At 54.2% G+C, this 26,831-nt stretch overlaps 2 protein-coding genes across 3 annotated transcripts in view; one reads left to right on the forward strand and one right to left on the reverse strand.

The window, feature by feature from the left end:
* Nucleotides 1-26,831, forward strand: part of TBCD (tubulin folding cofactor D) — a 102,580-nt gene that overhangs the window by 14,514 nt on the left and 61,235 nt on the right. For both annotated transcript variants that reach the window (XM_081109946.1, XM_081109947.1), the window contains exons 7-13: nt 1,889-2,018; nt 9,411-9,456; nt 10,821-10,953; nt 13,562-13,698; nt 14,761-14,821; nt 15,822-15,896; nt 17,664-17,758. In XM_081109946.1, the coding sequence (XP_080966072.1) occupies nt 1,889-2,018; nt 9,411-9,456; nt 10,821-10,953; nt 13,562-13,698; nt 14,761-14,821; nt 15,822-15,896; nt 17,664-17,758 (677 nt within the window). The remainder of the gene's footprint in view (nt 1-1,888; nt 2,019-9,410; nt 9,457-10,820; nt 10,954-13,561; nt 13,699-14,760; nt 14,822-15,821; nt 15,897-17,663; nt 17,759-26,831) is intronic.
* ZNF750 (zinc finger protein 750) lies at nt 19,415-22,093 on the reverse strand (the record flags this gene model as incomplete). Its single annotated transcript, XM_081109948.1, has 2 exons — nt 19,415-20,248; nt 20,652-22,093. The coding sequence occupies 2 exons, from the start codon at nt 22,091-22,093 to the stop codon at nt 19,537-19,539; spliced, it is 2,154 nt and encodes a 717-aa protein (XP_080966074.1). The 3' UTR covers nt 19,415-19,536.

The following is a 26,831-nucleotide window of genomic DNA, read 5'->3' on the forward strand; positions in this document are numbered from 1 at the left end:
CCCACAACCAAGGTACATGCCCTTGACTGGAATCAAACCTGGACCCTTCAGTCCGCAGGCTGACGCTCTACCCACTGAGCCAAACCAGTTAGGGCCCAAGTAGTTGGTCTTGTAAATGCACAATAGTGCCTATCGTCTTGTAAATGCACAGTAGTGCCATCCAGGTCCCGTGACCAGTGAGGATGGTGGCTTCTGGCCACCCCCACCCGTTTACCTGCCATAGAGTGCTCTGTGTATAGGGATGAATTTGAGTTGTCGTTTTCACTGTATGTTTGTTTATAAAGATTTGACCTGTTTGCACATCTGTGGAGCAGCCCTCCTGTCTCCCAGGTATAATAATCTTTAGAGTGTCGCTGTGTGGGGTTACTGTGTGCTCTGAGATTGTTTTGTGTGGAACCACTGTCCTCCAGCCCTCGCTGGTAGGCCATGAGCCGGGCCTGCCAGGCCCAGAGCCACGTCCAATAAAATTCTCGGATGTGAAAAACAAACAGACAAACAAACAAAAAACCACAGTAAGTTCTTACACAGAATAGGGTTTGTCACCTACCTGTGCCGTTGCCCTCTTAGACCAGCTTATTGAGTTGTCAGCGTGTGGTCATGGTGCCCATGATGGTCCGGAGTGGCTGTCTGTCCCATGGACGCTTTGCCGAGGCATCCTTTGTTCCTCTGCTACGTCCAGTTCTGTAGTTAAGGTTTTGCTGATAATCGTTCTAGTTGTTCTGGGGCTTATCTCTAAGATACCTGCACGTGTTGGCTGAGCTCAGTGTGTGAGCAGGTGGGGCTGTGATATCACTTCTAAAAGGGAAGGAAGTAGAAGATTCAAAGATCTTTGTGTAGAAGAATCTGTTTCTATAAATGTGTGTTTTTATCTGTGGGGTAGATATCTTTCCCATTTTTGTTTATCTGTGTCTTTGGGACCTCTCCTGTAAACATATTCCTTTTAAAAAATAGTTTAGATTTTTAGAGAGAGAGAGGAAGGGAAGGGAGAGAGAAACACCGATGTGAGAAGGCAAACTTGATTGGCTGCTTCCTGCAAGCCCCCTACCAGGTATCAAGCCTGAACCCCAAGCATGTGCTTCCGTGTCGTCAGGGCCAACCATCCCTCCGTGTGTTCTGTGGGGCTCCCGAGGGGAGTGCGAGCTCCTTACAGAGGCCTCCTTCTGACGTCCTCTGGTCACCTGTCCCTGGACTTCTTGGGGGCTGCCCTGTCTCCCACGCTCCCCTCACTCAGCTGTTCGTCACGTTACTTGCTTGTTTCCTATGTTTCTGCCCCTAGACTGCAAGCTCCCCTCGGAGGCGGGCTCAGCCTGAGCCCCTGGGTCCGAGAGCTGGGATTGGCGTGTGGGTGGGCTGGGGGGGAATAGAGTTCTTGGTGTGGGAGCTGGAGGATGGCTGCCAGCCCAGACCAGGTGTACAGAGGGTGGGGGAGAGCCAGCACACCCATCTGAGTGCAGAGGGTGTAGAGCTGAGCAGCTGTGGGGCCATGGACACCAGCTGGAGCTCTTGTCATGGGGAAGGGAGACCCACGGCAGATGCAGGGAGAGACCTGCGGGGCCTGCTGCTGGGCCAGGCCTTGCGTGTGGGGGCACGGCATTCGGGGAGGAGGGAGGGCTGAGGAGTGGACACTGATGAGGCCCAGGGCAGCCATGGGGGTAGCAAAGGTAGTCTCGTGGCGAATGGGGCCTCGGGATGAGTGGAGGCCAGTGGGGAGGAGCTGGGGGTGGTGGGGATTGCACGGGACTTCGGAGAGGTCTGGGGGCGGGGGGGAGGTCGCTGCCTGAGGACCACAGTTGGGGAAGTGTCTTCATTTCGTAGACTGGGGTGTCGGTGAGTTCTCCTAGGTTGGGCCTGGGTTGAGCTGCTACCTGCCTATGTTCCCTTCTGGCAGGTTCATCACACGGCCCGATGTCAAACAGAAGATGGCGGATTTCCTGGACTGGAGCCTGTGCACTTTGGCCCGCTCCTCCTTCCAGACCATCGAGGGCGTCATCACCATGGACGGGATGCTGCAGGCCCTGGTAAACACTGCCCTGGGGGAGGGGGCTGTCAGTGGTCAGCTGTGGAGCTGCCCAACGGGGACGAGTTCTGTTGACCTGACTCCATTCTGGAGTGGCTGGAACATAGGAAGGTATTCAGTCCTGACAGGACAGGGAACCGAGTGCCTTTTTTGCTGCTTTGGGCTGGACCTTCCGGCTGCCCAGGGCTGGCCATGGGTTGTCAGCGAGGGCTTTCTGCTCCAGTGGAGATGGGCCGCGTCAGCCTGCATGTTGCCGCCAGGGGGCAGTGGTGCCCAAGGAGCTGCAGCGAGCGGGCCGGCGGGCGGGCTGACAGGGGCGTGTCCTTCTGGGGTTTCCCGCTGTAAGGGAGGATAGTTATTGGAACGGCTCTAATGAAATCAGGCAGGTGATTTAAAACTTAGTTTTTGCAGATACTCAGGTTAGGGTGTTTGTAACAACTGGGTTAAACACAGAGCCTGTATCTACCCTTTCCTGGCCGTCCTGCTTCTAACTAACGAGGAAGGATCTAGTTTAAGTTCCATAGAAGAGCGGCTGCCCATGCCATGAAGCTCTCTCTTGGGCTGGCTCCGCCCGCCCCCCGAGGGAGTGGACAGCCTCTGCAGCTCTTGTGTGCTCCACCTCCTGCTCTAATTGCAGTGGGGTGATGTGGATCCTGCCCTTGTCTGTGAGGCTGTAGAGGCCGACGGCCCACTTTCAGGAGAACAGGACACTTTGGACTGTGTTTAAATGGAGGTGTTTGGACCCGTGACTCTGTGATGTCATGATCTTGGGTGTTGTTGGCTGTTGCAGGTTCTGATGAGGTGTAGGAGGCCAGGAGGGCTGGTGGAAAGTGGGGCGATGGTGTAATAACCCAGGCAGTGGGCATGGGAGGTGGGAGGTAAGCTGGTCATGGCTGGCCTGCCACGGGCCCCTCGCCAGGAAAGCCCCTTCTCCCCAACGCTCTGGGCACCGAGGGAGTTGACTGCTTGGTCTCTCAGAAATGTTCTCGGCACCTGTTCTTTTCTTTCAAGTTGCCATTGTCTTCAGGAGGGATTGCCATGCAAATGATGAGAATATTTGAGACATTTGAAAAGAAAATCTGCCCCAGCCAGCATGGCTCAGTGGTTGAACACCAAGCTATGAACCAGGAGGTCATGGTTTGATTCCTGGTCAGGGCACATGCCCAGGTTGTGGGCTCGGTCCTAAGTGTGGGTCATGCAGGAGGCAGCCGATCCATGGTTCTCTCTCATCATTGATGTTTCTACCTCTCTCTCCCTCTCCCTTCCGCTCTGAAATCAATTAAAAAAAAAAAAAAGGAAAATCTGGAAAAATAAAACATTTCCAGAATTCCTGTTGCAGGAATGTGTTTTTCATGCTTTTGTCCATTCTATGAATAGATGTGTGCTCTATTCCAACTTTAAAGAAACTGTTGTGGTGATGGTAGAGCCACTGAACTATACATCTAATTCCAGAATATTCTCGTCACCCCTAAAGGAAACTCCACACCCATCAGCAGTCTCCCCCAACCTTGCCTCAGCCCCCCGAGGTTCGTTTATTCTGGACGCCTCACAAGTGGAAGCACACGCTGCACCCTTGGTGTCTGGCTCCTCCACGTGGTGCCTTCAGGCCTTCGTTCCTGCTCATGCCCGGATAATCGTCCACTTCTGGGCATCTTAGCTCTTGTGGTTGTGGCTAATGCTAACCTGAACTTGAGTATGTGAGTGTTTGAGCATGTATATTCAGTTTTCTTGGGTGGGTAACAATAGTTTTCTAAAAACAATAATAACTTAAATGTTTTTGTTCACGAGGTCTTTAAAATTTTGTCTGCACATGTGTCGTATGGATGAACACGGGTGTTCTTCTTGGGCGGATACACTGCCTGTGTCACAGGCAGCTCTCATTTCAGCCTCATTGGGGGGTGGTGGTGGTTAGGATTTTACTGGGATTTTCTGTTTAATTGCTATGATGGAAGTTGGCCAGGGGGAGGCTCTCCTGGGAGGACGCCCAGTGTGGAGTGCAGGGAGGGGTGGTGCAGGTCATGGCGTGTGCCCACTGGACCATTGTGGCGTGGATCCTGGGGCAATGCATTTATGTTGGAGATAATTCTGGTGAAGGAGGGTGGATGGGGTTGAGAGGGTTTATTTGAAGGTTTGGGTATAAGTGGAGTCCTATTTTTTTTGCATGAGTCACATTAAGAAGTGTTAGGTCATGGAAAAACCATGGAAGGTCTGACAAAGTGTAGCCTGTCAGTCAATCCACTGTGGCCTGCAGGGGAGTGTGGCACCGCCCTAGGCACCTGCAGGCAGGGAGGCAGGTTCCCTGTGCCAGGCAGTGGGGGTGCGGGTGGGGGACCTGTGTGCTCAGCCCCCGTGAGAATGCCCCAATGGCTTCCTCGTCCCTGGCTCCGGCTTTATTTTATCCACCTGATCATTAGTGTAGGTTCGGTGAAAAGGTGAACTTGTGACAAGTACTGTGAAAACTCGGAGTGGAGCTTTATTTCCCTTGAAGCATATTCCTTGGCTCGAGAAGGTCCTGGGGCCACTCTGTCCACTTCTGCAGTTGCTTTGTCCACAGGTTTCTTTTTTCTCACATTTTTGTTGATCATCAAGAGTGTTCCCCCATTTTCTGTTTTTTTTTTTTTTTTTTAATTCTCAAATGGCAGGCCTGGGCATTAAACAGCAATCCCAAGCCTGCTTCCAGCTCTGGGAGGGCTGGCATTCTCCCCATGGCCCCCCAGCCAGGCGTGGGGAGTGCGCTTTGTTTGGCTCTCGGAGCTCCGTACTTAGGCGCAGGGAAGTCCTCTGTTTCCTGTCCCTGAGGAATAAAAGGACGTCCTCAAGGCTTACAGAAGCTCAGCCTTCTGCCCCCACCCCTGTGTGGGCAAAGGGTGAGGAAGGTGTGCCCCCTCCCCAGGCAGGGCACTGGGTGGCGTGTGGGCCGCACCTCGGCAGTCTGAGAGGCGAGCTGCTGGAGAGAGTGAGCAATTGCCTGACGCAGCCGTGGAGTTCCTGGGAAGTGAACGCATGAAACTGCTGGAAGCAGTGGCCGCAGGGCAGGCACATCCCCTTGGGGAAGTCTAGGGTCTTTCTGGGTTGTGTCCTGTTTCCTTTTCTTTAATTGAAGGAGCAATTTGGTCTAATTGCTGTTGCTGCCACCCGGGCATGAGGAAGCCAAGCCGAGCGCAGAGCTCTCCGGGGCGAGAGAGCGGTTTCGCCATGAGCTCGTCAGACCTGAACCGCAGAGGCCGGGCGTCTGCTGTGCATGATGAAACTCGCAGGCGTGTTGTGCTTCAGGATTTCAGCTGCTCCCTTTGATGCACTTGGCTTCGTTTGTATCCACCTGTTCATTAGTGTGGGTTAGGCGAAACAGGTGAACTCGTAACAAGTACCATCGAAACTAGGAGTTAACTTGTATTTCCCTTGAAGCACATGCCTCTTGCAGCGATGATTTTTAACTCCTGTGGGAGGGAAACAAGTGTTTGGCAACCTGATTGCACTGCAAGGCCCTTTGCTCCAGCTTTTAAAGCACCTTCGGTTTAGTCCCGATCGAAACGTTAGGTTAATGCCAGCTGAGGAAATTCGAGGGAGGAAAACAAACGTTAAAACTGAGAATGGCTGCCACTTGCTCTGCTGTGGCCAGGCTCACTTGGTGGAGGTGCTGCCATCTCGGCTTGCACTGCTGATGGGAGATTCTGTCTGCATCCTGCAAGGGCTGGGAGGGAGCGGGAACGCCTACTGCCAAAGCCAGGGTCTTCCGAGGCGAAGCGCTGCTGCCGCCATCTGGGGCCGCAGACTGCTCTCCTGTTCGCTAGCTGTTAGGATTGCATCTCCCCTTCACAAGGAGTTTGTTTGTCATTGACAAGAGGCTCCCTCTTGTTGAAGGGGAAACAGTAGCAAACAACCACATAGAAAGCCTGGTGAGCAACAGGCCGAGAGCACCTGCAGCCTCCCCAGTGCACCGAGGGGCAGTGCCATCGCCTCTGCCCAGGTGGGAGCAGCTGCCCCAGAGCCTGGACCGCCCAGCTCCAGCCTCCAGTGGCTCTGCCCTGGGCACTTTGCTGCCCCGAGGAGTCTGATGTAAGTGGGCCAGTCTGGAGCCTGGAGACTCTGTAGCAACACCAGTGACCCCAGGCAGAGGTGAGGGCCTTGCTCCACACCCACCTGCAGAAGAGAAATAACAAACCTCTTAGCTCAGAGGGTGGTGTGAAGGCTAATTACTGTATGTCGGTTCTTTGAAGATAAAAAGAAGCCACTCGATTTTCCAAAACAGTTCTCATGGCGGCTTTGATTCCTTTTAGTGTCCCTTGGAGAATAGCACCCAGTGGTTTCCTTTAAGGTTCAGTTTGGCCAGAGGACCAGTTGTCCAAATTGGGCTTCTTTGTCTCAACACTAGCCTGGGGCAGGGTTCTGGGTGAAGGAGAATGTGCTGAGGACCATTTGAATATTTGCAAATGTAGAATTTGGGTGAAAGGAGGTATCCTCAGTTTCCTCGTGGGATTAAAGACGCAAGAGCAGCCAGCTCTGACTCTATTTTAATTTTATGTAACTCAGCATTCTTCGTGGAGCAGGCAGCACGGGGGTGGCATGAGTCTTGTTGAAACCTGTGTGCTGTGGGGCACGCCTTTAATTCACTGGCAGGCTGGGTTTGTACACCTGCTGTGTACTGAGGCTACGTGTCCTGCTGGACAGGTGTCTGCTCACAGGCAGCCTGGCCGGGCCCAGGCTTGGAGGGCAAGGGGCCTCTTTGATGGGGGAGCACATACCTCTATGTGCTCCTGGTGGCTGGTGTCCCCTGTTCCTGACCCATGGCCTCCTCTGCAGGCCCTGGGGGCGCCATGCCGCTTCCACCAGCCTGCGGCTGCCTTTTTAAGGGCATAGTTCCTGCTGACCTCCCCTGACCCTAATGCAGGTGTCCCTCAGGCCCTGTCCGTGGGCCGCTGACGTTTCTCCCGATTCACCCTTGACCCTCAGTTCTTTGTTTCTTCCCTTGGTCCTGTGCACCTCTGCTTCACACCCATGGTTCAAAGTTGTTTGCTTTCTGTCTTCTCCCTCCTCCCCAGCCCTGCCACAAACCAGGATGCTGGGTCCCGGCTGTGCTGGGGTGGGCTGGGCTGTGCGGTGAGGCTCTCCCCTCCTTTCCAGGCTTGGTGCTCACTGGCTGCCCCACGGCTCCGTGCTCTCTGTCCAGTGTCAGTCTGCTGTTATTTCTTGGGGAGGCGTTGCGGGGCCCTTTGAGATGCCCCTCACTTTCATTTTGTTAAGTCAGCAGAGCTCCAGGCTGCAGTGGGTGGTAGTGGAAGGTTCTCCCCTGGAACAGCTGGAGGGGCCTCGGGCGGGAGTGCTGGGATCCTGTGTAAAGTGCTTTGGCTGTTAGTAAAGGACGAGGCCCCAGTTCAGCCTTGCTGCCCTGCTGGGAAGGTGTGGCCCTGGGTGGGCTCTTCCCACAGGTGAGGGCCATGGGCCATGCCTGAAAAGGCGTCCAGCCTGGAGCTGGTTGCTGTGGGTGCTGACGGTCCTTCCTGTTTGTTTCATCCTCTTTGTGTGTCACAGCTGTCACAACAGGGCATGGTACCACCGCTCAGCTTTGGGGTGAGACACAGGAGACTCAGGAGCCCATCTGCCCAAGCTCTGTCCTGTCTGCTTTGAGCTCTTCCTGAGGGACCAGGGAGAGGGCAGTCAGGTGCCCAGCGGGGTCCAGTGTGCACGCCTCACAGGAGAACTCACGGGCGCCATGAGTTATGTGCTGTGGGTCCTTTCTCCCTGGGCCTGGGGTGGAGCTGCTTTTCTTGGCCTTGACTTGATGGTGCTTCAGGGAACCTCGGACCAGCATCTCCTGCTTGGCAGCTGGATGGACCTGCTCCTGAGCCGCTGACACTGTGATTCACCCGCCGGGCGAACATGCCCCGGGGAGGGGAAGCGGGAGGGTAGCAATCAAAAGGGGTGGTTGTTTAGAATGATCACCAGGAAACTCATGCTGTTTGCACCTGAGCTGTGCTGGTTTCTAAACACAACAGATTTGCGGGCATTTCTCAGCTGTGTGGTGCTGCTGCGTCCTCTCACAGCCCTTGGCCTCTGGCGGGTGTGATTTCTGCGGGCGGCTCTGTCTGGTGCCTTCTGTCCGACCGCTTCCTCCTGGTGCTAGGCTCACAGTCTCGGAGCACGCTCGGGTGAAGGGTAGTGATGATGGCCCCATTTTTAGGTGAAAAACACCCACAAACAAAAACAAAGTCCTTGTCCTAATTGATTTTTGTTCCTCCTTTTTCATCCCTCTGCCCTCCTGGTCTGTTCATGTCAGGAATTTGGCAAATAAAGAACGTTTAGCTCTGGGTGGGTGGCTGGCTCAGTTGGTTTGAGCGTCATTCTGTACAACAACAACAACAACAAAAAAAGCGGGTTCGATTCCTGGTCAGGGAACGTTCAGGAAGCAACAGATCAATCAATGTTTCTCACATCGATCTCTCTCCCCCCCACCCTTTCTTTCTCGCCCTTCCCCCCTCTCTCAAAATCAATAAAAACATATCCTCGGTTGAGGATTAAAAGAGAGAGACAGAAAGTTCACCTGTGAGAGCGTTTTGCATTTCAGAGCATTTAAGATTCTTGCTTAGTGCGTGAGACCAGAGGTGCTTTAGCAGGAGTCAGTGCTGTCAGTTCTCCCCTAACCATCGGGCATCTGCCCGTCCTTCCCTGCACACTTTCCGTCCGACTTCAGGCCTCTCGTGAGCTTTCCTGGAAAGGCCTCACATTTAGTTTCATCCCCTTCCACGTGCCCTCCTTACTGCGCAGTGTCAGTCTGTCCAATTAGAATGTAATGGTGTCACTGTGTCCAGGATTAGGCAGTAGCCCCCTTGCCTGCAGGGTGACATTTCAGTCCCTCACATGGTCCCTAAGTAGGGAATTCATTATGTCACCCCCAAGCCTGTGGTTTAAAACAGCAGCCGTTGTGTGTGTGGATTCTGTGGAAAGGCTGGTAGGCCTGGGCCCCGGGGGTGTCTTGTCTCTGCTTCTGATGCCAGAGGCCTTTATTGACTGAGAATGGGTGAGACGTCAGACACAAGTCCTTGGGTCCTACCTCTGTGTGCGACACTTGGACCTCAGCTTGTGTCCTTGGGCACCTTTATGCACAGGGACTCGTAGGAGCCTAGTGAGGCGCCGTACTCTCTTCCTGATAACTTCCGTGCGGGCACGTGTCCCGAGGAAGCCCCCGTCAGTGACCGCACCCTGCTGACGATGCCCTTGCGGAGGCTTTCTCCTCCCGTCTCTGTAACGCCTCCTCTCATCAGTTCAGAAACTGCTCTCGCTTTTCGGTGGTGAGTGGCCAGAGGAGAAATTATGGAAGGAGCAGAGGATTGTCTTGATTTTTTTAAAATTTGTAAATGAATCTGCAACACTTTAATAGAACTTCTTTTTTTCTTAGGCACAAATATTTAAGCATGGAAAACGTGATGACTGTTTACCCTACGGTAAGGCTCATTTTTAAGAGGGTGTGTTTGCCATGGGAGTTTATCTGTTTAACGTGTTATTTGCAGGTGCAGCAGTCTATCACATGCTGTAGCAGGACACTGTCCTGGTTTGTAGTTTTTTGCTTTGTGTGTGGGGGGGCCGCTGGGGGAATGAGGTGGACCTCGGGGGGATAAGCTGACTTTTGGGCTTTTTCCAGGAGGTCAGGGCTCCTGACGCTGGGTCTGGATTCCAGTGACTTGGCTCACTTCCTGGGGTCCCAGGCACAGCTGTGTTCTTCCTGTAGAGATGGCCACATCTTTTGTGCTTTTTCTTCATTCTCTTAATTTTATATAGAACTTCAACTTATAAAAATAAGGCTGCAGAGAGGTGTGCTACCTGGTCGCAGAGGGATTTCTGTGTTCTAGAAGATACAGGAATCAGCTTTGGCTAGTAGAGTCTATTTCCTAAAAGGAGCCTTCATTGTGGACACTTTGTAGCACGTGTCAGTCAGAGAGAACGATGGTCCAGTGAACCCTACGTTCCTCTGGAGGCTTCCGACTGCTGCTGCTCCTCACCCACCCCCTGCTGCCTCTCTGCATCTGTGTCCCTAACAGAGACTCTTTCAAAGACGTAACCTGGTATCATTATCACACCAGAGAAAATGAGCAGTGATTGCCCAACATCGTCACATGTGGTCTGTCCTCCGTGGACTGTGCACACAGAGCAGGGGTCTGCTTTCCGTCAGCAGTCACACCCGGGTAGGGCTGCACACGGGCCTTTCAGGAAATCACTTGGATGCTGTTACAACTTGTCTTGGAACCCTGCCCTCCCCGTCTATCACATGAGATGCCATTCCAATCACCGTCGTGGCCTCAGCTTCCCCCGAGGTCCACCGCATTCCCCCCAGCGGCCCTGGCAGCATTTCCCTGCCCGTGGAGACCTCCCGGCAGGCAGCCTCACCCCCGCTGCTGTGACCACTCATGCCTGATGCTGGCTCCCCTGTAAAACAACAGCAAACAGCAGCGACCCCAGAGTCATGTGTGTCACGTTGTGTAGTCTGTAGCGTAGGCTGTTCTCCATGGAGAAGAGCGCCTTCTCCCTCCCCCTGGGCTGCTCTCTTCTCCCAACCTCTGGATCTGCTACGTCACCGGAGAAAGCGGAGCAGGTTCACTCTCGCTGCACTTGGCCAATGACGTGGGATGAAGGGGTCGTCATGACACGGGGCTTGGGGTTCATTGTGAACTGAGGCCATCGCTGCCTTCGGGGGTCCTGTGGCATCGTCTGCGGTTTAAATGCTGTAGACGTCCGACACAGATGTTGCACATTGGAAGCGGGTGGGTACAATCCTTCCACCAAACGGAGTCGCGTGTGCTGTTGCTTGCAGCTGCCACTGTTCTCCGGTGCCTGGACGGCTGCAGGATCCCTGACAGCAACCAGACTCTGCTCCGGAAACTCAGGGTGAAGCTGGTGCAGCGGCTGGGCCTGACCTTCCTGAAACCCAGGGTGGCGAAGTGGAGGTTGGTAGACCAAGGCGTGCCCGTGTGTGTCCCGAGCGTCACGTGGCGGGGCCCGTGTTCCGTGTTCCTGGTGGCGGTGGTGAAGTAGACTGACTGGTGGAGTGTCCTCTGCTTTCATTTCTTCTCGAGTGTTTCTGATTTGAAAGGAACAGCCGAGTGAAGAGATGCACAGGGCAGGTGTGTCACCTCCCAGCACCACCTCCTGTTCACCAACCTGGAAGCTTTCCAAACCCATTCTTTTGGGTTTTTATGGAGGCCCCATTACACAGACATAATTGATTAGATCATTAGCCGATGGGGAGTGATTCAGCCTCCAGTCCCTTTCCTTTCCCTTCCTAACCCTCCAAACCACGTGGTTGGTTCCCCTGGCAACCAGCCCCCTTCCTTAGGGGCTTTCTAAAAACCACTACATTAACATAACAAAAGACAGCTTAATCCAGAGATGGACAAAAACCCAATACATTGGGTAGGGCAAAAGTAGGTTTACAGTCCTGGCTGGTGTTGCTTAGTAGGTTGAGCATGGGTCCATGCACCACAAGGTTGCTGGTTCAATTCCTGGTCAGGGCACATGTCAGGGTTGGGGGCTCCATCCCCAATAGGCTGTGTGCACGAGGCAGCCGGTTGATATTTCTCTTTCACATCAATCTTTCTCTTTCTCAAATAAAAAACATAAAAAATATGGTACATCTCCACAGTGGAATACTATGCCGCTATAAAAAAGAAGGAACTTTTACCATTTGCAACAGCATGGATGGAACTGGAGAGCATTATGCTAAGCGAAATAAGCCAGTCGGAGAAAGATAAGTATCACATGATCCCACGCATATGTGGGATATAATGATCAACATAATTTGATGAACAAGAATAGATCCAGAGACAAATGGTAGGGGAGGAGGGGTTCGAGAGCAGCCAGAGCACTGTGTGAATGCACATGAGCATAGCCAGTGGACACAGGCACCGAGGCGGCGGGGGGCTTGCTTGGGGTGGGAAGGGGGGGAGAGTCATTTGGGGAAAAAGAAGACAAATGTAGAACTTCAGACGTTAAAAAAAATTAAAAAGAAAAAAAAGAAAGGAACACACATAAAACACATAAAAAATAGGTTTACAGTTAATATGGAAAAGAATACAAAAGTTGCCCTAACTGGTTTGGCTCAGCGGATAAAGCGTCGGCCTGCTGACTGAAGGGTCCCAGGTTCGATTCTGGTTGGGGGCATGTACCTTGGTTGCGGGCACATCCCAGTGGGAGATGTGCAGGAGGCGGCTGATTGATGTTTCTCTCTCTTCGATGTTTCTAACTCTATCCCTCTCCCTTCCTCTCTGTAAAAAATCAATAAAATATATTAAAAAAACAAAAACAAAAAAAACACACAAAAAAAAACAAAAGTTAACAAAAGACAGCTGTTTCACAGCTGTAAACCTACTTTTTCCCACCCTGTATATTTATTATAAATTACAGTATCACAGCTGAATAACAGAGAACCTAAGACTGAGCAGCTTAAACATTGCCTTTTTAATATCACCGTTTCTGCAGGTCAGGAGTCTGGGTGTAGCTTTGCTGAGCCACCTTATCTGGGGCTCTCGCAAGACTTCTTGAAGATGTAGATGGGCTGCTGCCATCTCCACGCTAGGGCAGGCGCGCTCCTCCCCCAGTTTTCTCCCAGGGGCGTCAAGGCAGCTATTAGATCGGGAGGGTCACCGGGACACAGGCCAGGGCCTCTTCATGGCTCATCTCAGAGCCATGTCCCCACAAAAGCCAGTCATGGGTCCGGGGGACCCCAGGGAGGGGATTGTGTGACTGGAGGTGGGCCACCCAGAGAGCTGCCTGCTAAGTTGGGAACCGAGATCCAGAAAGAGACTTATTCAAGGCCACAGTTGAGTGTCAGAGCTGGTGTTCGAGTCCTGGGTTCTGGAGTTGACCTAAGGCTGCAGTCCCCAACATTCATTCTGTAACTTGACTTGGGCACTCTTAATGCTCCAGGCCTCTCCCAGCCACCCTTGAGGCAGGTCCTGTGTGCTTGCCACCTTCCAGGAGGAAAGGCCCTGGTCTGAGTGCCTGGTGCACATCCTCTCATCCGTCATTGTTGCAGCCCTCTGTGTGGGGCATTTTATAGGTGGGGAAACTGAGGCAGCAAGCGAGTCAAGAGCTGGGCAGAATCATACAGCTGAACCAGCCTGTGCTCGCGGGAGATGGTGCCAGTGGCCTCTGCTGGTTGGGGAGGAGGCTGGTGGGTGGCAGACAGAATCGACAGGCTCCCTGTGCTGAAGGACAGTGTCTGTGGGTGAGGGCAGTGGACTGGCTGGAGCGCCAGGTGATGTGGGGCTGGGAGGGGGGATGTGTGGCCAGGTGCTGCCCCTGTGAGTGAGGATGAGGCCTGCGGGCGGTTCCAAGGCCGCCCGGCTGCCTTCCCACCTGCAGACGTGACAGCCGGCACTGAGGACTGAGTCTTTGGGAGGTTGGGTCTGACTCTGTGGCTTCGGTTAGTCATCCCCTCCTGGTGGTCTCGGTGCAGATCCCAAGTGACACTCAGTTGTCAGTTTCCATTGTCAAGATGGTTTGCTAGGCTCTGAGCTATGACAGTGGGCCTAAGGTCAAGTGTGGTCCCTGCAGGTACCAGCGTGGCTGCCGCTCCTTGGCGGCTAACCTGCAGGCCAGCACCCAGAGCCGGAGGGAGGCCCGGACGCATGTCGAGACTCCTGACAGCGAGGAAGGCTATGATGTCCCCGAGGAGGTGGAGAGTGTCATAGGTGTGTGGCCTGCAGCCGGGCGGCTGTCTGGGTGGGTGGGAGACGAGGCTCTGGCCCCACTTGCTCCCTGCAGCGCTTTGGTGGAGGCTCTTGGGTCAGTCTGTTGGCTGCACCCCCACTTGCCCATTTGTGCCATTGTCACATGACCTTCTTTGTGTCCATTGAGCATGTGGCCTGCAGTCCAGCCCCATCCCCATGAGAACATCCATACCCGTGGCTATTGGGGTCCTGGACCCTGAGATTCTCCCACTATTGCCTTCATTTCCACCTCACTCCCAGTGTACCTCAGACTCCCAGGCCTCACCTGGAGCTCCGAGCTCAACTTCCTTGGCCCCAGCCGCCCACTCCCACCTCACAGAGCTCTCCACCGGCCCCACTCTCACCCCAGGTGGCAGTTCCTGCTGAACACAGCGGCAGAGTCATCACCAGAGCCTGCTTCCCCACCCCTGCCTCATGGTCAGGCCCCACACGCAGGGCCAGCCTCTGCCGACTCCTGGCCAGTCTCTGGCTCTCACTGCTCCAGGCTCCCTGTGCTGAAGGACAGTGTCTCACCTCCTCCCCGATCGCACCCCCAAGGTCCCAGACTGCCCATCACAGAGAACTTGTCCGCCAGCACAGGCTCCTGTTCCTCCTCCATGGCAGGCCTTCCCTGGGGCCCTCCGTCAAGGTCTCCGCCCACTGGGCTTGCAAGGCCCTTCCCGTGAGGGCTCTGACACCATCCCAACTTCCTTCCGTCCGGCCTTTGCATGGCTTTTCCTAAAGTCGGGCCCATCCTCAAGACCCTGTCCCCGTACGGCTCCTGTGTGTTTCTGGGGGCCTTGCTCACTGGCTCAGGTCACTGTTGACTCTGGCTTTCCTGGTGCTTTGTGCCTGGGCTGCTCAGGTGAATGTGCTTCTGAGGCACAATGGTTAGAACAGAGAAGGAAATGCGCTTTTCTTGTCGTTAGAATTAGCACAGCTCCCTCCATGGTGCTCTCCCAGTGGAGTGAGGGCTGGGCGCTGAGGCTGGGAGGTGAGGCAGTGACTCAGGTGCTCACGACCCGTCCTTCCTGTCTCCTGTAGAGCAGCTGCTGGTCGGGCTGAAGGACAAGGACACGGTCGTGCGGTGGTCTGCGGCCAAAGGGTAGGTGACTCCACCTCGCTGAGCGCTGGGTGTAGGGGCTGGCGGCTTGTGAACGAGACCCCTCACCCAATTCAGCACTTCCTGTGGAGTCTGGGAACTGGGGTTTTTCTAATTTACATTTGTTGTTTTATGTCCTCATTTTAAAGATAATCACTGAGGTTGACTTGAGGCTCCTTTATTTCCTTGTTTTTTGTGTGTCTAGAATGGGCAGAATTAGTATATGCCAGTGTGCCTGTCCCACCCGCCAGTGTTCCCCACCCCCCACAGACACTCGAGGCCCCATTTAATCCGGGGTCCACAGGATGGGGCTGGCCGGCATCTTCTGTTATGCTGACACAGAAGGCGCCGCCCAGCAGGGCCAGGCCTCCCACAAGGCAGAGTCTACCATGGGGTGAGGGCACTGGGGGTACCAAGTACACAGTAGAGGTGAAGATGTCCATGAGCCCTCTGTTGTGGAGAAACATAAAATGGAGTGAGGATGCTGGGGGGGAGGGGTTCCCCTGGGCTTCTGTGCTGATCATCCAGATACGTGAGCACTCAGGCTGCAGGGGGCACAGGGCAACCTCTGAGTCCAAAGTCACGTCCGGTTGGACTGGGATGGGCTGGCAGCGAGGGGCCTTCCTGGGGAGCTTGGCCAGGACCTGGCCTGGCAGGGCCTATGCAGGGATGCTGGTCCCACATCAGGTAGCCTGACGGGAGCCTATGGTTGGCGCCCACTGTGGAAGTGGGGCCTACCGCCAGGCGGGAGGGTCTGTAGGTGCTGGGTGCTGCGTGCCCACCCTTTGCATCCGACCTTAGAGGCGCACAGAGGTGTGTTTGTGGCAGCCTCGTGGAGTCCTGTGGGGCAGATGACTGTGGAGTGCAGTGTGTGCCTCTGGCTTTGGGTCAGCCTCTGCTTCCCCTTCTCTGGAAGGGGGATGTGGCTGGATGGCTCCTGGCCTGGCATGTGCCCCCACCATGGGCTGGCGGTGCTGATGAACGCCTGGCCCTTCTCTTCCAGAATTGGCAGGGTGGCTGGCAGGCTTCCCCAGGAGCTGGCGGATGACGTGGTGGGGTCGGTGCTGGACTGTTTCAGGTACGTGCCGGGCGGACGTGGGGAGGGGAGAGGGAGATGCACTTCTGGCGGGAAGTGGTGGCTTTTCTCTCCAACCTTTTGCATTTTCTTTAATTGAGCTTCTTGTCAGAGCCCCAGAGTTACGTGTTTTTTTTTTCCTGTTTGAAGTGAATTTGAGAACTCACGGTATTTCTGATATATTTTATCAGCTTAGGTTTTGTTACATTTCGTAAACCTTAAGGAAAAAAGTCAGTCTTAAACATACATACATAGGTATTCTTAGAGAGAACCTGTGGTCTGCACTGTCCAGGGAGCATTCGTGATGATGGAATGTTCTGGATCTGCCTCTAGGGCAGCCACGAGCCACCTGTGACTATTGCGACTTATAAAAAGAGGCTGGTATCACTGAGGTCTGAATTGTAAGTTTTTAATTTTGCCGGATTTCAATGTCAACAGTCACACGTGGTTGTGGTTGTGTTGCACCTGTCCCAGCCTTGCAGGAAGTCTGGTGGCAGATGGCCTGCCCTGGACACGGGTGTGAGCCTGGGGCCTGCAGGTCAGGCAGGGCAGAGCCCAGGCAGCAAGGTGCGCCCAGGTGTGTGCGCATGCATTGGAGACAGGCGTAGTGAGCAGTTACTCCCGGGGGTTTATGCTTAAGTGTCATTCCTGGTTTCAGAAGCAGGTGTTTGGAGAACGGGTGCTGTTTGCTAGGCCAGTGGTTGCACTCCTGCCCTCATTAGCTGGTGGCTTTTCTCCTAGGATTGCCGCTGAGTATGGAAAGGACACCGTCAGCACTTCTGGGTGCTCAGGTGTGTGTGTGAGTCACCGAGGCCGCTCCTCGAGCGTCCCTCAGAGCCCATGCTCCTCCTCAGCGGTTTCTTCTTGACTTCGCCTGGAGCCTGCTTGGTGACAATGTCAGGAGTGCAGGGAACAGGATGTCCGATGTGGGTCATCTTTTTCAGAATAATGGTGCACGTGTGGTCGGTGTCTTCTCGTGGAGACATCTCACTTCCCGAAGAAACGTACACTTCTTGTCGGGCCTGGGGGGCCCTGGACGAGGAACAAGACTCCCCTGTCTTTTCTGGCAGTTCTGCTGGCTTGTTTGAGGGCATCTTCCTGGAGTTCTGTTCTGGTGGCATGGTGATGGGCGTGCTGATGGTGCTGGGACCCTGCTGGGTGCAGAGGTGTCCCCGGGTGGCCACTGAGGGGGTGGCCGTTGTTGTGGCCACGGTGGAGTGTCTTGCTGTTGAGAGAGGACGGAGCTCTGAGACGGGATTTGGGAGCTTTTCCTCTGGCCCCTTCTCCAGGGATGGCTGTCTGCCTCTAGCTCTTTTATCTGCTCCTTCCCTCTGGTCAGTTAAAGCTCATTTGTATGGAACTCCCCCCTTTCCTCCCTCCCCTTTGCCGCTAGACTCACAGCCTCCCTCCTGAAGCCCCTCCTCCACGCATTGAACATTTTTTCTCCCAAAAGACACATCTCTGGTCAGGTGTGTGGGTCTTTCTCCAGTCCAGCAGTCTTAGTGTAGCTTCTCTTGTCCTCCTGAATTTAAACTTAAGTACTACTTTGCCTTTATTTTGTCATTTCTATGAACTCTGATTTTGTAGCTGTGGTTCCCAGGGCAGCAGCCGAGGGCTCTCCCGTGAAATTGGAGTATTGTATTTCCTGTATCTGCTGATGTTTTAGACTCCCAGGTGGGCTTTGGTGAGGCTTCTGGGCATCAGGTGTGGACTTCTGCACACGGGGCCTGGCGGAAAGCGCTGTGGTCTCACGATTCTGTGTGCTCTCAGTTTCCAGGAGACGGACAACGCCTGGCATGGTGGATGTCTGGCACTGGCAGAACTGGGCAGAAGGGGCCTGCTGCTCCCTCCCCGACTCCCGGATGGTGAGTACCTGCTGTACGTTTGCTTTGAATCGTCGAGACTATTGTAGACGCGGGTGCCTCGTCTCTCCCCATCTCCCCAGCATGGCCTGTGTGAGCCCACAACCAGGCCTGTGCCCTCACTGATGGGCAGTGTTTGTAGGAGAGAATGTGCTAGATCTCGCTCACCTTCCTTCTTATAAGGGCCTTTCTCTTTCCTAATTGCTGCTTCTCCCTGCTGAGGAATTTAATTTAATTTAATCCTCACCTGAGGATATGTTTTTAGCGATTTTAGAGAGAGAGGAAGGGGAAGAGAGAGAAACATTGATGTGAGAGAGAAACATTAATCAGTTGCCCTCTGCATGCACCCCAACTGGGGATGGAACCCACACAGCCTTCTGGTGCATGGGACGATTGCTCCAACCAACTGAGCCACCCGGCCAGGGTAGTTCAGGCTATCTCTTAGGATGAGGCAAAGTTTTACATACATTTTATTTTTATTTAAAAAATTTTATTTTTTAGCTCTGTGCTGAGAAGCCTTGTTACATACACAGGTGGTTGGGAATGGCTTTCTTGCTTTAGCAGTTTGTCCTCTGACGTCACTGGACCTGCATTTTGGTGACCACCAGCCTGGTTGAGGACTTCCTCCCAAGTCCCTGGAGTGAATCCACCTCAGCACCACATGCCTCTCCAGGGCCTTTGTTGACATCCCAGGTGGGGTACATGTGGGAGAAACAAAGGGCTGCTGTGAAGAGGCTGGGGAGGAGGAGCTCGAAGGCCCGCCGGCCCTCTCAGCAGCCCTTTAGGAAGCCAGGCTCTGGAAACTCGCCCTCCTGCAGCGCCCCGAGGCCCAGGGCCCTGGGGGAAGGCTCAGAGGAGCCAGGTGGGTCATGCCTGCGCTTGGTGCCCACTGGGCTGCATGTGCACTCTCACGCTCACAGGTGCACACACACACACTCACACTCATTCTCATTCTGTTTTAATTGTTGCCTCAGCTCTAGTCTCTTTTTTCACTGAGTTTATTATGGCAGAATACTCTAAAATATAACACAGAGTCCACATTTGTCTTCATTTTGTGTACCCTTAAAGTTTATGAGTTTATTGGAAAATTGGCAATATATACATCATTTTAGGAAGTGGAAAGTGAGGCTGCATGAATCAGAAAGTTCACTGTAACATTATATGGAATGGACTATATTGATAATAGCTCCACCAGTAATACATTTTCCCTCCTGGAAATAAATTATTTCTATAAGTAGCCTCTTGATGTTTGTGTATTATTTACTCACAACAAGTCACAATGTCCTCAGCACTTTAATGCTGGTGCTGAAAATGCTGCTCCTGGCATTTCCAGTCATTGTTACTTCACAACACAGTAGATTTAATGATACAGTTGAGACCATTTGTTCTAGTGTAAGAATTGTATTTATAAGAAAAGATTTCCTATGACATGGCTTATACCTGAAAGTTACCTTTTAGTCCAATCTATTTCATTCATTTTATTATAAAAATAAAAGCCAGTGTCCAACTCATCAGTCTTAGAGTATGAGTCATTCAAATATTTTTACAGTCCCAAGCGGAAGCACCTTATATTCATGCTTAATATTTACAAAAAGCGAGCTGAATCGTAGCTCTTTGTGTGTTTTTTTTCTTTTTCTCTTTATGTGTATTTTGTTTTTTGAGAAGAAAAAACTGCTGTAAAAATGGACCAGATAAAAAATGCAGGGCCATGGCGGATGTGCTGCCCTGCAACCTGCTTCAGAGGTGTGTGCTGTGCCAGCTCTTCTTGCCGTGAGCCAGCACTAGGACACCCGAGTCCTTTTCCGGAGAGTGAACACTCTGGCCGTGTCGCTCAGCTTTGTCTTCTTAGCTCCCTGCTGGGACTTCCCCGAATCCCGTGGGCTTGTCCTCTTCTGCCCTTTGGGTCTGAGGTCACTCTGAGGCTCCTGGCTCGCCGTGGCACTGAGAGCTGGCGTGTCTTGTTGGCAGGTGGACTCCTGGGCCATAGGCTCCCCATCGCCCACCCGGACGGTGCCCGGGCTGTAGGCTGCCAGTTGGCAGAGGGCCACGGCTGCCGTCTGCTTCTGCTCGTCGCTGCTGTCCACGGCCCGTGTGTCCTGGGCCTTCCCCGTGGGGCTGGTCATTGGAACTTCATCAGAGCCAAGGCTGTTTTGGTTCGTCTCTGTATGTCCTGGCCCATCTCCAGAACCTTCCGGCCCAGTCTTCTGATCAGTAGCAGTGGCAGGTTCCACCTCGGGCGCTGGGCTGTGGGGGGAAGGCCGCAGGGTCAGGGCATTGCAGGGGTCCTTCACCGAGAGGTTGAGAGGCACGTCCTGCAGCTCTGGGAAGTCTGTGTACAGGGGGCCGTGAGCTGCTGCTGGTCTGGCCTCCGGTTTCTTAGAGAGGTTCAGCGGGGCTATCCTGGAGCCGTCCTCTGGGCTGGGCGGCAGGGCCTCCACGCTGCGCGAGGTGCTGCCTGCCCGGGCCGGAGTGTCGATATCCATGGCATCGAGGCTGGAAGAGGCAAAGAGAAGAGAAGGCTTAGCAGGGACGTCATGTAGAAGAGCTGCCGTGTGAAGCTTTCATTTTATTTTTATTTATTTATTTTTTAAAATACACTTTTATTGATTTCAGAGAGGAAGGAAGAGGGAGATAGAAACTTCAGTGATGAAAGAGAATCATTGATTGGCTGCCTCCTGCACGCCCCCTACTGGGGATCAAGCCCGCAACCCGGGCATGTGCCCTTGACCAGAATCAAACCAGGGATCACCCGGGACCCTTTAGTCCGCAGGCCGATGCTCTATCCACGGCGCCACACCGGCTAGGGCTGTGTGATGCTTTTAGAGGGAGTCTAAGCTTGCTAACGGAGCACAGCCAGAGACACGCTGTGGGGGTTCTGAAGAGGAGACGTCCTTACCTTTGTGGGGGGTCGTCTCTGTTCTCTGGAGCCTGGGAGTGTGGGTGCCTGGTGCTTTTCTGGATGGGCTTGAAGGCTGTGAGGCTCCGTTCTGGTTGCTGGAGCCTTCCCAGGGCGTTCGCCGTGGGCTTGTCCGAGAGGTCGCCCAGCCCAGTGCAGGGCTGGCTTGTCTGTGTGAAGTTGGTAGGACTTGGCCTTCCCGGGGAGCCAGTGGCCGCGCTGCCTGCACGTGGGCTCATCTTGGTCCCTTCTGTGTCCCTCTGCCTGTCTTTGGAAGGGTCTTCAGCCTCGGCAGTCGGACTCTCTTTCTCAAACTCGGTCTGTTTTTTGTGGGAGTGAGAAGGGTTTGACTTGGATGGACTTGAGGCTGGGTAGACCAGGGCAGCTTCTTCCAGCAGGTGAGAGCGCTGATCCTGTGCAATACCAGGGACCGGCGGGAGTCTGAGGCCGTAGGAGGAGAAGGCAGACTCCGGTCTGTAGAGTCCATAAGGAATTGGCAGATTGGGGTGGTACTGCTGGAAAAACCGGTAGTGGTCGTACGTCAAGGGGGACGGGTGCAAGTGCTTGGGCATCGGCCCCGGGTGAGACAGGAAGTGTCTTTGGTCTTGGGCCCCGTAGACTGACAGCAGGGGGGTGTCACACTCGGGTGAGCTCCCGGCCGGTCGGTAAGGGGAGTAGATGGTGGCCAGTCCATGCTCCGTGTAAAAGTGGGGCGAGTACTCGGGAATTGTGGGGTGCATGTAAGGGGAAAGGGCCCCAAACCCCTTTGTGGGTGGGATTTTATGTGAAAACTCAGGCGGGAGGAAAGGCGAGCCAGCTTTCCAGGGGTAGGCAGGGGCGTGGAAAGCAGACTTGGTGTGGAACGTGGTGGCCTTGGCGGTGGCGCTGGGCAGTGCCAGGGCCTCGGGAGCCTCGGCGTGTTCTGGGCCTTTGAGCCTGTGCTCTCCGACAGGAACAAAGGCCGACGGCCGCCCGGCGCCTTCCAGAGCAGGCGGGGTGCCCGCCGTGGCTTCTGGGGCTGGACCCCAGTGCTCGGCCTCCTTGTGGAGAGCAGGCTTCTGTCCAGGGCCCTTGTGGGGCCCCCGCAGCTGCAGTTCCAGATTCTCCTTGGCATCATCCTTGGCCAGGCCGAGTGGGAGCTTGGTGTCCAAGTGGGGGAGGCTGTGTGTGACAGACTTGGAGGCGGTGGGCTTCACTGTGGGGTCCGGCTGATGCGTGGGCTTAGGGTCTAGAGGGTTAGACTTGGGGCACCTGGGGGCACGGTCTTGCTCCGAGACTAAAGTGATGGAGTTCTTGCAGAGCCCGTACTTCATGTGGTTGAAGAGATGGGACTTCTCATTGCAGGTGAAGGGGCATTGGAAACACTTGTACTTGAAGGGCTTTCCCGGAGGCCGGGGGATATAATGCGGCTTTTTGGGCTTCCGCTCTTTGAGAAGGCTCATTTTCCTCTTCCGGATCAGGCTCCCGTTTCCAGGGGTCGGCTCACAGCTGACTCCTGTTGGATTCGCACGTGGTGGTTTTAAAGACGTGCTCTTGCTTTCCTTCCCACCGCTCGTACTTGAAGCCAGCTCCACGCGCTGCGGGTCTGCCCAGGAAAGCTGCGCTCACGGGGGCACTGGGAGCTGCAAAGGAGGAGCAGAGCCTTAGTGACAGGACGCTGGCTGGAGGGCCAGTGGGGCAGCCCTGTCCTTACAGTGATCGCTGGGGGGTTGACCCAAGGCACCTGGAGATGCAGGCGATGTAAGATGGAGCCACCCCGTGGGTGCGGGGCAGGGTGAGCTGCCCGCTCAGAACCATGATTTCTGTTTTCTCAGATCTGACCTGAGGAGTGTGGTGTGTGGAGTGTTTGGTGTCAGTTCTGAGAATACCTGTCATTCTTTGAGTTTTGGGAACCTTGTTTCTGTGACCTGAGGCCTCAGATGCCAGAAAGGTTGTGGACTGAGGGGCTGAGTGCCTGCTGGGACCCGCCCCGACCACGCCCACAGAGTTTCTGGTCTGAGTCACATCACAGCGCGGTCTGACTGCTGAACGTGACTGCCGGGGCCCTGGCGCTGTGCGTGTGCTCCCTTAGAACGGGGAGCATGTAATTATGACGTTCAGGAAACACTGCTCGCCGGGGCTGCCCTGTTTAAGCAGGTTGTAGTCTACGTGCAGGCATTAAACATACTTTTGCAAATTGGATCCCACCCTAAAGCTACTAATGTCACAGACAGTTACGTCGTCTCTAGTACAGACAGACGTGGGCTCCACACACTCACGTGGTTTGAGGTGCTGTCAAGGGAGCCTGTGAGTGACCCAACGTCTGGTTCTGGTCACTGCCTATTTCCACTGCCCACCTGGTGAGGGGTGTGGGGTAGGTCCATGCAGCGCCCCGCCCCTGCCTGGCCAGCAAACACATGCCTCTGCGAGGCCAAGAGTGTGGCAGGGGTGCCTGCCTCTCTTTCCTGGCCTGGCCTCCAAATGGCAGGACCAGAGCCTTGCAGCCCTTCTGGCCACGGGGAAGGCAGTGATGGTGCCTGTTTTAGAGACGGTTGGATCATGGTAAGAGCCATTCAGCTTTTAACCTTTAGGAAGCGGGCCCTGGGCCACACCCACTCAGGTCTGGCAAGTGGCTGGCAGGGCTGTCCCTCCCAGGGCCTTGGGTCCCAGCTTGGGCTGCTGGGTGTCTGGCCTTCAGGTTACTTTCCCTTAGGGTCCCCCCACCCCCCACCCCCAGGCTGCACTGCCAGTCTCAGCCCAGTTTCCTTCAGAGGCTCCGCACACGCACACACACACACACACTCTGGGCTCTCAGCCTGCCTCCTGCCAAACTGAGCCATGGATCTGGGAGGACCAGCCCTGGAGTGACTGTGTCCCAGAGAAACATGTGGGTGGGGAAGGCGCCCTGAGGTGTGAGCACTGCCATTTGCATAAAAATGGGAAAAGGAAAAGGTCTCTAGCTTCTGTATATTTTCAAGCACTTAAATGCAAGGTTCAAAGGAAATGATTTAACAGAACTTTTCAGCTGCAGCTTTGATTTAAGGCCTGAACAAGAGTGGCCGGATTTCACACACAGTCACCTCTCCACACGGGGGTGGGGGTGGGGGTGGGGGTCGCACTGACACGAAAGCAGCCTTTGTGTGGGAACCTAAGAGACTTGCTTTCACAGCACAAGGTAGCTGCTTGGGTCCCACACTCGGGAGATGAGGTAATGGGCCCCTTTCGGGAGGAGGGGTGGAGGTGGGAGGGTGGAGCTTTAATTTTCACTGGATACCTTAAATTCTAAGAACGCCGTCTGATTTTATTCTCAGCAAACTGGTTTCTCTGCTCATGTATCCTTATTTCTTAAAAATACAAAGAACCACTCTCCCACCCACAACCTGCCTCCGTGGAGCTATTTTATCACCCAGTTCTTTCAAATACGTGTGTGTTTACGGAGGCGGTTGGAGTAGAATGAGGCTTTGCTGAAGCCTAAGCCTTCCGAGTTTCTCCAGACGGGACTGAGGGACGCATATTGGATGTGAAAGGAGACTTCTGGCTGCCCCACAACGCGGAGAGGGGTCCCGGGGTCCTCCCCCCGAGACATTCATCCCCCTCCTCTTCTCCAGCGCGTGCGGCCAGGAGTTGCACGGCCGTGTCAAAGCCGAGCAGATGACACTCGTAATCCTGGCTCTGCGTCTTTCTAATGTCCCCGCTTAGTTAGCAGAGACGTGAAATAATTCTTTACGAGATCAGTCCATACCTTGGGGGGCAGAAACTCTCCGGGTGATAAAAGCACAATTTCCTTGCCGCCCGTCATCAAGTGACTCCAGCCAGTGCCGGGCCAGCCAGATAAGTAAGTCAGCGGGGCCTGTGGTGGCACGCCTCATTATGCTCTCTGGTTCTGGAGGCGTGAGAATCTCTGCAAGTCAGCTTCCCAGGGTTGTATAGGATGTGTTATGGCAGAGACCTGAACACCGGTGATTTCATCACTAGCTGCAGCACCATCCCAATGATGACAGTTGCAAAACGTTTATCAGGTGCGAGCCCTGAATCCCGGCGATACCGAGAGTGGACTCGGATCCACCCCCTCCAGCATTAAAACACGTGAGCGCAACTGAGCGGCAAGTTCCCTCCGGATTTAAGAAAATGATGTCAGGTTTAGAAGCAGTCTCATCTAACATTGCTAATACTTTTAGGCGAAATATAAATAGACCCACGTTGGTTAAGGTTTCTCAAAGATTTATAGGAGGCAAGTTATATGTACGTTATAGTATTACCCAAAAGAATACTTTCGGAAATGATTGTTTTATGTTAATATGTACTTTTTTCACTCAAATGTTGACTAGACTGCTTGTTGTCTGGTCGGTTGGCACAAAAGTACAGTACACAGGCTGCAGGGGACGACCCGTGGTGCCGTGTTGTGGGAGGTGAGGGTCCTCGGGTTTCGTTGCTGAAAGGACAGCCGGCACTGGCGTCACAGGTGCAGCGGTGGCGATTGTGCCACTCTGGGTGAACTGGCCTCAGGGTGGCACAGTCGCTAATGACAACAAGAAGCACAGCGGCTTCAGGCGCCCAGGAGACAGGCGCAGTTCACTCGGCTATAAAAGTGCAGTCATGCCAGAGGAACCAGGGGGGTAAAAGTGAGGCTGTTGTGGGCTTTCGAGGGGCAGCCTATGGAATGATGGATGTCCGTGAGCTCTCCTGCCCAGGGACGGTTTACAGGATGACAGAACTGGAACTGAAACTGCTGGTGTCAGGTGTTCCCAGAAAGGGCATTGTTGCCACAACAGGCCAGTCCAGCGCTTTAACTGTTTGTAGGAAGTGGGTTGCGTTCAGAGGAAGATTTCTCTGGGGGATGTGAGAGCTGCTTCCCTCTCCTTTTCTTGGGACGCATGTTTCTCAGTTAACACTTCTCTGGAGAGCTGCCTAGCGAGACACTAATAGAGCAGGACCCTGTGGCTTGGCTTTCCGTGTTAGCATCTTTCAAATTCAGACGTCTGCCTGTTGCAAGGTTTCTGCGACTGTGTTTTCACCCTCCTGCCCTCCCACTGGGCTGTCTCTGCCGGCTCGGAGGGAGCTGGCAGGTGGCACCTGCTCTGCCTGAGCGGCTCCGCTCGGGGCCCCCACCATCCTGTCCTCTCAGACTAAGCAGCTGTACCCCAGGGTCCACGCCGCAGGCAGAGGTCAGTGGGAGGCAGTGACTTGAAGACAGGCACAGGGGCTGGAGCCCTCACAGAGGTTTCTCTGCTTCATTTAAAAGTGTCCTTTTTGTGACTTTTCAAGCATTTTAAACATCTGCTTTTGCTAAGCTGATTGGCTTTTTTGCCTGTGGGAAAAGCTGGGAGCAGCATCTCGCTGCCTCCCTTCTCCCCCTGCCTCGCTCTCCCCAGGGCGTGCGCTCTCCCCAGGCGTCCGGGCAGAACTGCTTACATGTGGTCTCAGTTGGCCACAGGGCTGTTTGCCTGCTGTGAAGCAGGGCACTGCCTCTCACTGTCTCTGCTGGCTTCCCAAGTATGGGCAGTTACTGTGGCAGCCGAGACGGTGGTTAGGAGAATAGTGAGTGGTTGGCAAGTTTAAAAAGTTTCTGAGGAATTTGAACTCTGAAAAATAGATGAGAGGAGAAGATTTAAAAAAAAAAAAAACTTTGATAGGACAAAATAGAGGTAATTATAGCTTAACTTTATGGGACATTGCTGTGCCGGGCTGGGCAGCCATCCCATCATGCCGTGAACCTGTGCACTGAAACCTTGCCTCAGTGTGTCCGGAGTCTGGCAGAGGCCTCGTCAGGTGGAACGTTCTGAAGGGCATGCTATAATTACGATATTGTGAGGTGGCGTTATTGCATAACTCAGGGACACGCCATTGTCGCCTACCCACTAGGGTGTTGCAAGAACAAGATTTGTGAGTTTTACTCCAATGGAGCTTTTCCAGTGATTAACCGCCACTCCCTTCCCAGACTTTTGGTTCTTTACAATGCAGGGTAACCTTCAGGACCACCGTGACCCGGGGGAAAGGCGCTTCCCGCGAGGGGTTTGGGAGAATAGGTCCAGGGAACAGCCAGGGGCCCCTGGTTTCAGCCGAGGCCCCGCGTCCCTGACCACTCTGCACAGAGACGGCACAGCTTTAACGCTCTGCTGGAGGCTGTCACCAGAGCCCAGGAGCCCATGGTGCCTGCCCGCACGGAAACAAAACCAAACCAGTTCAAAGCCAGGGAAGACT

The sequence above is a fragment of the Myotis nattereri genome (genome assembly GCF_964212035.1).
Source record: "Myotis nattereri genome assembly, chromosome: 16".
In the NCBI taxonomy this organism is placed as follows: domain Eukaryota; kingdom Metazoa; phylum Chordata; class Mammalia; order Chiroptera; family Vespertilionidae; genus Myotis; species Myotis nattereri.